General features: G+C 42.3%; 1 protein-coding gene across 1 annotated transcript; it reads left to right on the forward strand.

Moving 5' to 3' along the window:
* The first annotated feature begins 188 nt into the window (after positions 1 to 188).
* LOC142937568 (alanine aminotransferase 2-like) lies at positions 189 to 12365 on the forward strand. The gene is made up of 12 exons (XM_076080556.1): positions 189 to 277; positions 359 to 549; positions 3952 to 4041; positions 4185 to 4293; positions 4506 to 4639; positions 5322 to 5565; positions 5690 to 5769; positions 6316 to 6452; positions 6666 to 6840; positions 11053 to 11208; positions 11310 to 11422; positions 11796 to 12365. Exons 2-12 carry the CDS (start codon positions 403 to 405, stop codon positions 11884 to 11886), a joined length of 1476 nt encoding a protein of 491 aa, XP_075936671.1. The 5' UTR covers positions 189 to 277; positions 359 to 402; the 3' UTR covers positions 11887 to 12365.
* Positions 12366 to 12423: the final 58 nt, after the last annotated feature.

Consider the following 12423-nt stretch of genomic DNA (forward strand, 5'->3'; position numbering starts at 1 on the left):
CTACTCAAGTGGGCAAGTCTGTTATTCCTAAAAGTTAACTCCGACCGCGGGGCGCAAGTTTATATTTTCTTTTTCCGACGGCACGTAAAGGCATCGTTCGACACGCCGAGAGCCAGCAAGCGAAGTCACTGAAGGAATCCAGCCAACCACGGGGGAAGGCGTGGCGGGCCGGGTGGGACGTATGAGCGGGAGTATGTGGCTCAACTGTCAGTTGTGTCCCAGAGGAGTCATAGTGAAAGTACACACACGAGCTGAGCCGACTCCTGCCGAACAACTGGTAACAGCTGCAAACACTTTTCTCGCTCATGTACAGTCACAGTTCATTCGTGATGCGTCTAAATCTTCTTTCCCGTTCAAGCTCTACAGTCCGCTGTGAGACGGAGTTTTGCGCGTGACATAATCATGTCACAGCATGCAGCGAACGGCTGCGCGAGCCGGGGCAAGGTGCTGAATTTGGACAGCATGAACCCCAATGTGAGGAAGGTCGAGTACGCGGTCCGCGGTGCCATAGTCCAGCGGGCTCTGCAGATAGAGAAGGAGCTAAAAGAGGTAAACGCCAAGTTTTGTTTTTTTTGTGTGTGACACGCGCACACCTCGGTGCACGTGGACCGGAGTTGAGTTTGATAACGCACAAGGAGAAAGATAAATAGGCTGTTACTGCAGTGGTGATGTGGCGGTCATTAGGGAGTCGGTGGAAGTTATGAAAAGCTGTTAACTTATTTAAATCAAATGATATCACTGATCCTACACAAAGTTGACGCTTAAATGTACATCACATTTTGGGGTTATTGTTTTTTTATTCACAAAGATAAAAGCGGATATATAATAGGCCCATCCCAAACTGTGTGTGTGTGTGTGTGTGTGTGTGTGTGTGTGTGTGTGTTTTTCGTTTTTTAACACAAAATATTTGATTTGCACACCAGCTGATGTTGACAGTGAGCAAAACAAGTTATTTAAGTGCTCTGTTTCCTCAAGATATGGTGAGAAGTTTAGTAGTGAGTATAGCCCTGATCAATGCTTGCCTTGGACAGTTTATGCTGAGTGGCTGCAGGACATGGACAGTAGGTCTACTTTTCAAAGGCTTAATGCCAGCAGTGGTGGGGCTGTTATGTCCTGCGCAGCACTCAAACTCCTCTTACATATTACTGTGGTATTGATCCGCCATGCTTTCCTAAGGAAGGTTACACAAGTTGAGCGGGGAGGGGAGCCTTTTAAACAGGCTGTAATGCAACCCTCTCCGCAGCTCTGTATGTTCTCTTCACAAGACGCGTAGTGATCTGTAAGAGGCAGTTCCAAGCGCGTCGGACTACTTCTCTAGCCCGAGGTGGCCTGAGAGGATGTGTGTATCGTGGAGTGTTCTTATGTAAGATGAGAGGGTACATTCTCTATCCTCTTTTGTCTCCCTGGTTTGCCCACCTCCCTCCTCCTCCTCCTCCTCCTCCTCACTGGGGAGAAAGTTCATTGGACAAAGCTGCAGCTGCGAGGGCCCAGTAGCGTCACAGGCCTTTTCTCTGCAAGGAGGTCCATGAACAAGCAGCACCCAGTTCAACTGAAAGTGCTCGAGTTCTTGGTAATCCACTGTTTTTTTTCCCCTCCTCTTATAAAATGAAAGAAACTTATTTGCCAAGAATAACTGGAATCATTGGCTGCAGAGCCATAAAGTGTTTCCTCGTGAAGGTCCACTCCAAAGTCCAGAGGAGAGATTGCAATTTTACACACGTACATTAGTTTTAGACAAACCTGCTTTATACATTTATTATACTAAATGTGAGTGAAAACAATCTGAAATGTAAAATCCGGGAGTTTTCTGAGGGGTCAGGAGGGTTTACATCACTACAGCGGTCGGCGGGTGAGCTTCCTGTCAGATCTGTGACTGGAACACTGTTACTGATGGCTCAGCGGATTTTATGCAAGTGTGTGTTTGTGCAGGCGTGCACTGGTGTGGGGAAGGACTCTTATAATATAATCCTAACCCAGACATCTGGCATGACAGTGCTTTTTCAGGCTCGGATCTGATGGCAAGTCTGCATTGTCTGTGACAATGGAGAGTAATGCGTAAGAGGTTTTATTGAGTTATGAGTTTGTTAAATCACAGAAAATGTCATATCCACCTTGGGTGTATTCAGGTCAGGGTTTCTTGGCCTGGCTCGCTGCTGCAATCAGTGCCTGGTGCTGAGCGAGCAGGAGGACGCGGCGCTGAGCCGGGGAACCGAGCGGCTCCTCTGGCTCCCAGACAACAGCAGCCTCTTTGTTGCTCGAGAACAAGGCCGGGGACGAGGTAAAACGTGCTGCATCCGATAGATTTCAAACAAACTGGCATCTGATTTCCACGCGAGCCCAAAGAATCTTGTGGGCGCTGCTCTTTTAATCACGCAAGACCATAGAGATGATAATATTGACTCAGTCAAAAGTAAAGTTCTCCCTGTGCCCTTGGAGGCGTTTATGCCTGGTATTTAAAAAAGCTAAATGTGCTGAATCATGACATTGACCATGTGAAGAGCATAACTTTTACCCTTTCACTTCCTCTGTGCTCTACAGCAAGAGAAGCAGCTGGCCACGTTTAGAGCTTGAGTTTCATTTGATGACAATCAAATTTTTTTCAAATAAGAATTTCTTTGGACATTTTCGGTTTAGTTTGGCATCGTATTTCCACTGTATTTCTCATCAGCATACAGTGAAATGCAATGACAATTAGTTTAATGATGTGATTTTTTTAAATGCACAAACCTCGTGGTTGTCTCGACATCTATTTAAACCTCATTGCTCCGCCCTGGTATGAAGTAGCAGGGGACATCTATTGTCAATTTCACCTCATCTGATAAACGGCAACAGCTGCAGCCGCATGTTGTGAACAGCAAACAGACTCGCAGGCACCAACATACAGTGTGCCGGTCTGACCGGCTCACAGAGATGAAGATGATGCAATGAAGAGGAATGGTGACTTCACATGATTGGATTAAGCCAGCAATTCTTGAGTCAATCCACAACCCTAAACAGAAGAGGGGTTGTGTCTCCATGAGCCCAGCGCTTCCTGCTCCAAAAGCCAAACCAGACTCTGTGCAAAACAGAAGATGATTGTGTGTGTGGGACTATCTGTGTCTCTGGTTTGATTACAACTTAGATGAGAGACCAACACAAATGTGATGTAGTTACTAACCCTCTGTCTCTGAAAGATGTCAGCCTGGGATGGACAATTTGAAGCTGTACAAATGCAAAATGCTCCTTACTTCCTCAACCAAATGAAACCAAACCGTTTTTTACTTATTTATTATACCTTTACTATGTGATTACGTATTTATTGGTCTTGTTTTTCTACTTATGTCTCTTGTTTGCTTGTTTGGACTATCTACTATGCTGCTGTAATCCTGCAAATGTCCCTGCCGTGGGACTAATAACGGTTTATTTTATCTTATGTTATCTTTATTAATTGCACTGGTTTCAATTACGCCGATAATGGCTTCTAGCTGAAACAAGTCTGTTCTTTTGCCCAGAATAAATAAGAAGGCACTTTATCGGTGAGTGCCGGGTTTTTGTTTCTATTGATACTTCAGATTCTGAGTTGTGCGCACTGCTACTTACCACGATATCCTTTATAGTGATGTATTGCACAGATGAATGTCTACGTCCTGCAGCCAATATCGACAAATCACATTAGTATTATCAGGTTAGTAATGTAGTCAAGATGTCATAACATGTCGATTTACACAATAATAGTTGTGTTCCTTTTTTAAGTCTTGAAGTTTCCAATATATCGTAACTTGTGTGTCTCTTTCTCATTACTTCTTGTTATGTCGTCACACACTTCCTGTTTGTTAAGGGATGTAAGAGATGACTGAGTCACCAGGTTCCCACTTTTTCCCCACCGTCTCAGTATTTTCTACACCTTCCACACCTGTTCTATAATGTGTAATCAAGAGATTTACCTGCTCGTCCCTGTGTTTGTCTTTCAAGGGAGTCAAGAAACCTTTCACGGAAGTTATCAAGGCTAACATAGGCGATGCCCACGCAATGGGCCAGAAACCAATCACATTTCTCAGACAGGTAGGACAGCTACAGCTTTTCCTCAATTCACTTGAGTGATTGTGTTTGACAACAAAGCAGTATTCATGAAAACAGGACTCGCTACTTTTCATACACACGGAATGTGCCAGAATGCCTGTAAGACGCGCGTCTTCCTCTCTCAGGTCTTGGCCCTGTGTGCTTACCCGGATCTCCTGGAGGACAACAAGTTCCCGGAGGATGCCAAGCAAAGAGCGCGGCGTATTCTCGATGCCTGCGGAGGCCACAGTATAGGTCAGACAACTCCCGCTCACTCCACCAACCACATTTACGTCCCCTCCCTCCCAACGCGCACGTCATTAGCATCCACGTCCGTTTGTCTACTCATTAATAATTTATTTGGACAGTCTGTGCACTATTTAAACAGAGCATCAACCGATCAATGTGGTGTGTGTGTGTGTGTTTTTTTTTTTGTTTGATTCAAAGTTCATTTTCATGTGTTCAAGGGGCCTACAGCGCCAGCCAGGGCATTGAGTGCATTCGTCAGGATGTGGCGCGCTACATAGAGAAGAGAGATGGTGGAATCCCCTCCAACCCCGACAACATCTACCTCTCCACCGGAGCCAGTGATGCCATTGTGGTATGGGTTACACTGTTTATCGTCTCTTCTCCAAAGTGCTGACATACTGTAGGCACAGGCACGAGTTGATGCATTGCTTTAATGTGGCACAGGTGACATCCTTTTAGTATAGCTAGCTTATCAATCTGTTTCTTATCCACCTTTGTTAATTATATACTCTGCTGTACTTTGCTCATCTGTAACTTTACCCCACCCACGTACCTTGGTCACTGTCACATGTGTGGCGAAATGGGAACCTGGAAACACCTGAAGTAGTGGGAACTAACACAGAAGCGGCTTTGAGTACTTTGCCAGGTGTTTATATGTCTGTGGACAGATTTTGTCAGCGCTTTAGCTTCACAGCCGTCATGATGCAGTCACAAAACTTAACAGGTGTGTAGCTGAGATCAAAATTAAGGCAGAGTTCGAATATGGGTGTGGTACAAGCAAGGGCAGCAGGAAGTAGGAAAGGGGAAATTGGCTATGGTGGCTCAGCTGTCTCCATGTTGAGAGACGTTGAAAGGCAAAATGCTCTCGGTCTCCTATATATCAACTTTAAATATTGCAGATGTTTTTTCTGACACTGACGGTCTATATACTGTATGTTCTTTCAAATATTCTCCAATATTACTCCTACCACCTCAACTTTCATTCTGTCTGTCTTACCCTCCTTTCCCATCTTCTTCCTCCCTTACGATCCCAGACCATGCTGAAGTTGCTGGTGTGTGGCGAGGGTCGTGACCGTACTGGAGTAATGATCTCCATCCCCCAGTACCCTCTGTACTCGGCGGCCCTGGCAGACCTGGCCGCCGTGCAGATCAATTACTACCTGGATGAGGACAAGTGTTGGAGTCTGGATATTGCAGAGCTAAAGAGAGCCGTCAACGCAGCCAGGCAGCACTGTAATCCCCGCGTGATCTGCATCATCAACCCCGGAAACCCCACTGGTATGTCAGGTGATAGTCGTTTCTGTGTGTTAAATTAAACGGTTGCCGGAATTGTGTAATTTCGTCGATGTGTACATGCACGCCCGACTTGCATCGACAAACTCTGCTTGTCCTTGTGTGATAGGTCAGGTCCAGAGCAGGCAGTGCATTGAAGATGTGATCCGATTCGCTAAAGAGGAGCATCTCTTCCTCATGGCTGATGAAGTAACGCACCGTCACATTTCCTCAATTCAGAAGTTTTTCTCTCCCAGTTTCTTCAGTCTTACAGAGCAAAATTAGTGATGTCAAAGCAAGCTGACTGGCTTCATTCACATTACTACTCGGGATGCAACCAGAATTATAATAAGATTCACAGTGTCAACCCACACACTGAGCAGCACAACAATTCATTTTCTGCTAATTATCTGTCAACGTCATGCATTTCTATGACCTCATCATATAGATTGAAAAAGTAAGGACACAAATGTATCTATCATCCTTGTTGATGACTTAATACATTTCAAATTGACAACCGAGTTTCAAAACGTTCAGTAAAGTTAATGTGTGACTTAATGAAAATGGTAACATACTCACTTAATTCATGACACGTACAGAAGTTAAATACAGTATATAATCCGCTATGAGCACAGTAGCTCGTCGTGGCAGTTTAATGATCCTTTTTTCAGTCAACTCTTGAAGACATGCTGCACATTTCAGTTCATTCTGTTATGGATAATGATGTGCTTTTAATAAAGTGTTTTCCCACTTCAGGTCTACCAGGACAATGTGTATGCAGAGGGCTGTAAGTTTCACTCCTTCAAAAGGGTGTTGTTTGAGATGGGACCAGAGTACTCCACTACAGTGGAGATGGCCTCCTTTCACTCCACCTCCAAATGCTACATGGGAGAGTGAGTAGCTAGACACACACACACACACACACACAGACTACACTTGTGTATGAAACCTACAAAAGGTTTTCTTCTTTATTAATACTTAAAAGATCCTTGGAGTTGTTACTTCTACAAACGAATAGCTCCTGCTGCTGACGTGTCCATCACCTGTACCAAGAGTGTACTTTGTGTTTTGACTTCCTTCTTTCCTCTGTTTGCTTTTGTTGTCAGGTGTGGATTCCGTGGAGGCTACATGGAGGTGATTAACATGGACCCTGAAGTGAAGGCTCAACTTACCAAAATCGTGTCGGTGCGTCTTTGCCCCCCTGTTCCCGGACAAGCTCTCCTGGACATGGTGGTCAACCCCCCGCAGCCTGATGAGCCCTCCTACAACATGTTTATGAAGGTCTGAGGAACACACCAGCTAGCACACATCCTAGCAGTGTTAACACAGCATGTACTAATATAAATACCACATCGTGTAATCTATGCACAGAAAGCAGCTCATTAGATCTGTCAATGAGAAGAACGGCAACGAAAATGTGTAATTTCACGCACCGTGTCTGATCAGTGAGGCACCAGATTGCATAGTGCGCGACTGCTACACATGGCTGTAGCTGCTTGCAAAGTCCAAACCAATTCATCCAATATAGCCCACCTGTAAAGTTTATTATTACCTTTTATGATGAGATTTTTCTGACTTACTTTTTATGACATACTGTACTATGACTTAATTACTTTTTTTAATGACTTATTATACCATGGCTTTTTCAATACTTTTTGACAAACTATACCGTGATTTTCTTTGATCCACTATAGTATAAGGTACTATACTATGCCATTCTTCATGACTTTTTTTCGAAATACTTTACTATGACTTTTTCATGACCTTTTTCGACAGAATATACTGACTTTTTATGATTTTATTTTTTCGACATACTATAATATGACTTTATTTTTGCTTTTTTTGATATACTATGATATACTATGATATACTACCTTTTTTTGTTACTTTTTTCGACATACTATACTACGACTTATTTATGACTATTTTGGACATACTGTACTATTACTTTTTTTGACATTTTATAATCTGTCTTATTTATTACTTTGACATATTAAACTATGACTTTTTTAAAGTTACTATACTGTGACCTTTTTCATGACTTTTTTTCAACATACTATACTATGACTGTTTTGGACATACTGTACTATTATACTTTTTTCAACATTCTATATTCATTTCTTTACATACTATGCTATGACTATTTAATGCCTTTTCCCGACATTCTATTTTATGATTTTTTTCGACATACTAAACTATGACTTTTTTTTTTATTGCCGAGAGCCAGAGAGAGTTGTGAGTGAACGAGAGCATACAAACACTGTCCTAATGTAGGAAGTTAGAGTAAATCCCAACGTTTTACATAGTTAATTAATTTACAACTGTATGATTATAAATACTATATTTCAAAAATAGCACTCCTATAAGCAAAGCTCTCACAGTTTTACTGTACTTTACTCTCAGTAAATAATCAATGTTAACAACTTGATATTCAAGGAGGGATTTGGTAATCCTAAAATCACTGGTGGCACCAAACATCCTGAGCCAAATTACGTAAAGTGGTAGCAGTCAAAGTCTATTCTGAATCCAAAGTTACAGGTCAGATATGCTACTGGTTTACACGACAGGAGTTTGGTGTGAGTATCTTACCACAGCATCCTACTGCTTTCAACAACTCCACAGCTCTGAGGCAGGCTGCGGCAAAACCACTGCTCATAGTAGCTATTACAGTTATATATATATGGGATTGTGGTCAGGCTTCCTGAGGGACTCTCTGGTAGTAGCCCTGGCTTCTCTTAGCCAATGCTGACGGTTGGCGATCGAACTGTGGGGAAGACACAGTCGCGCCCCCAAAAGCCCTGCATAGTTGGTTATCGCTGTCTGGGGCAAGCCACAGGCTGCGTCAGCATTGCGTAAATAAGGTCGACCAGTCTTCAATGCTACCAGGGGGCAGGATGTCTGCGTGCCAGCCTGCCTCAGAGCTGTGGAGTTGTTGAAAGCAGTAGGATGCTGTGGTAGAAGCCTGAAGTGAGCTCTGAGGCAGACTGGCACGCAGACATCCTGCCCCCTGGTAGCATTGAAGACTGGTCGACCTTATTTACGCAATGCTGACGCAGCCTGTGGCTTGCCCCAGACAGCGATAACCAACTATGCAGGGCTTTTGGGGGCGTGACTGTGTCTTCCCCACAGTTCGAACACCAACCATCAGCATTGGCTAAGAGAAACCAGGGCTACTACCAGAGAGTCCCTCAGGAAGCCTGACCACAGTCATATATATAACTGTAATAGCTACTATGAGCAGTGGTTTTGCCGCGGCCTGCCTCAGAGCTGTGGAGTTGTTGAAAGCAGTAGGGGTAGGTTGAAGATCTAGACGATGGCATGTGGAGTGGGACTGAGCTCAGTGGAAGAAACCTTGAGCACCGGATGTGATGATGAATGAGGAGGAGGGTCACATCGGTTCTGAAATGACAACTGACTGCAGAGAAGAGAACAGGTCTTTAAAGTTTGACGGGAAACATATGATTGGCTGAGGGAGGCCGTGGCGAAATCGCCCACTGTCAGCTGATAGAGTAGGAGCCAGAGAGAGTTGTGAGTGAACGAGAGCATACAAACACTGTCCTTATGTAGGAAGTTAGAGTAAATCCCAACATTTTACATAGTTAATTAATTTACGACTGTATGATTATAAATACTATATTTCAAAATAGCACTCCTATAAGCAAAGCTCTCTAACTAAGTTTTACTGTACTTTACTCTCAGTAAATAATCAATGTTAACAACTCGATATTAAAGGAGGGATTTGGTAATCCTAAAATCACTATGGTGGCACCAAACATCCTGAGCCAAATTACGTAAAGTGGTAGCAGTCAAAGTCTATTCTGAATCCAAAGTTACAGGTCAGATATGCTACTGGTTTACACGACAGGAGTTTGGTGTGAGTATCTTTCCTGCCCCCTGGTAGCATTGAAGACTGGTCGACCTTATTTACACAATGCTGACGGCAGCCTGCGGCTTGCCCCACACAGCGACACCTGTCACCATGCAGAACTCAAGAGTCCTCCCCACAGTTCAAACACTCACCATCAGCATTGGCTCCGAGAAGCCAGCTCCTACCTGGGTGTTAAGTGGTTGAAGATACTGAGGTTAAATGGCACAAGCCATCTGGCGTTATACACAAGATAACACGTCAACATTCCAATTTATGATGGAACACACATGTTCCATCCAGCATTCTATTCTATTCTGTTCTGTTCTATTCTATTCTGTTCTGTTCTATTCTGTTCTGTTCTATTCTATTCTGTTCTGTTCTATTCTGTTCTGTTCTGTTCTCAAGGGCAGATAATGTATCCTTTTATCAATCCACTATTTGCTAGTCCAGCGTTCACTATGTTTTCCATGGCACAGTTTTCACAAAACTCCACCCATTAGCAGTCATGAAATAACACTGTATATTACAAAAAAAATATTTTGTCTATTGCAGATTGCAGATATTTTAAATCATACATGCAATAAGTCACAACAAAAGTTTAAGCTGTTGCAAATAACTCCACAATTTATCCTTTTAACATTGTTAAGCTGTCTGCAAATTCATATTCAAATGCTAATATATTGCATCCCGTGTACTGTATGGTAACTATAGCCACACCCAAATCTCACCTGCAAATCTCACCTGGGAATTAGTCAGTTGATTGATTTAAGACCTTAAAACTGTTTTGAACTGAATTATTTGGTTGATAATAGTTATTAAGACAAATAATAAGTCACCGGGATCATGTCCAACTTTTTTGCTTCTCTCTCATCAGCAACTTTATTACATATGGTCCTAAATCATCACGCAAGTTAGACGTTATTGTGATGTTCCGGACCTTTGCGTGAAGAAATTCTCTCGAAATGGACCTCGGTGAATTTGAATTGAATACCTCTGTACTATACTATTGCTTTTGATGACTTTTTCCACATAATGTACTATGACATTTTTCATGAATTTTTTTTTTTTACATTCTATGCTATGACAATTTAGTGCCTTTTCCCCGACATACTGTACTATGACTTTTTTACAAGATTTTCGACAAACTATACTTTGACAATTTTATTACTCTTTTCAACATACTATACGTTGACCGTTTTTGCCATACTATACTATGACTTTTCCATGACTTTCTTCAACAACTTGTGACTTTTTAGCACTTTTTCCGACATACTGTACGATGGCTTTTTCATGACTTTTTAATTTCTTTTTTCTACTATTGGGTGTAGTTCCAATCTAGACCAGAAACAAAAATACCAGTTTTACTCAGTTTCTCCTAATGCAGCCTTCAATTGAAGCAGCTAGTAACCCACAATCTGTCGTACACCTGTACGTCCATGTACTGTATGTTCATAAAGATTGAAATTTATTTTATTTTATTCAGGTGGTAATATACAGTACCACATTGAAAAATCCACTGAAGGGATGTAAATAATGGAAGTCAGACTATTCTCATTATCAGATAGATATATTAAAGAATTCATAAGTACACTCCATAAATCTTTTAACTCTTGCTTCTCCTTCAGGAGCGGACAGCGGTGTTGGCAGATTTAGCAGAGAAGGCGGGGCTAACAGAGCAAATCTTCAACACAGTACCTGGTATCACCTGTAACCCTGTGCAGGGGGCCATGTACACCTTCCCCCGCATCGCTCTCCCACAGAAGGCCATTGACAAGGCAAAGGTCTGCTCTGCACACCCACCATATGTCACAAAAGAGCCTCACCCCAATTTACTTGTCTTGTGTGGACATGTTCAAACGTGCATGTGTGTGTCCATCTACAGGAGGAAGGCCATGTCCCAGACATGTTTTATTGCATGAAGCTGCTGGAGGAGGAGGGCATCTGCCTTGTGCCTGGCAGTGGCTTTGGCCAGAGAGAGGGAACCTTCCACTTCAGGTTCGCATGGCTATACCATCTCTGTTCTGGACATTTTACAGATTTCAAACAGCTTGTTCCTCAACTTAATGATGGAAAATAAGGAACCTATTGCAAGCATACTGTGACCATACATTGGCCATTAATGTTATGGCTTTTTCTGCGTTATAATCGATATATTGCAAAGTGAATCTTCAAAAGTTCATTTTTTGCCATTTAAACCGGATTAGATTTGTTTATATACTTTACAGACTGCTTTGAACCTGTACTGCACAAGTGAATTTTTTTGTTTGATTCTTAAATTGAGGTCATGATGGCAGAATGATCATTAAACTCAAAGTAATTCACTACACTTGCCATTAACCCACATCCTTCTTCCTGCTGTTGCATCCAGGATGACCATCTTGCCTCCCACTGAGAAGCTGAAGATTGTGCTGCAAAAGATCAGTGATTTCCACATACGGTTCACACAAGAATTTTCATAACCGCCATCTCGAGAACCGACTCATTCATTACCAGTATCTTCAAGTGCCTTTGTGAGACGGCGGCAAGAAGTCTTAACGTCGTCTCCTGCGATACCGATCTCTTAAGATCAGATATCTTCACCGTTTTGCAACAGAGAAGAACCTTGAAGGCTTCTTTAATTTAGACAGCTAGTGAAAATGAGATGTCCTGTGTATATGTGAAGATGTAATCATTTGCACTTAAAGTATTACCCGCCCAGGTTATTAATGCACAAGTGTTATATTGTTGATTGCATGTTATGTCAAGACTTATGCAGCCAAATTAGTTGAAAGTATCAATTAATAACATGTTCGGTGATTACTAATTGTTTGAAGTCTGAGATCTGTATAACTAATATTTAAATTGTTCTTAAATGTGATTAAAACTAATTTCTAGAACGCTTGTTTTTTTTTTTAATATAAAATGCCTCTTACATTTGGAATAAATTTGCTGAACACCTTCCAGCTTGTATTGATTCACAGTAACAAAAACTCACATTTGAATGCTGGCCCACAAAG

The sequence above is a fragment of the Anarhichas minor genome, unplaced genomic scaffold (genome assembly GCF_050575085.1).
Source record: "Anarhichas minor isolate MPS153535 unplaced genomic scaffold, ASM5057508v1 ptg000074l, whole genome shotgun sequence".
Taxonomy (NCBI): Eukaryota; Metazoa; Chordata; class Actinopteri; order Perciformes; family Anarhichadidae; genus Anarhichas; species Anarhichas minor.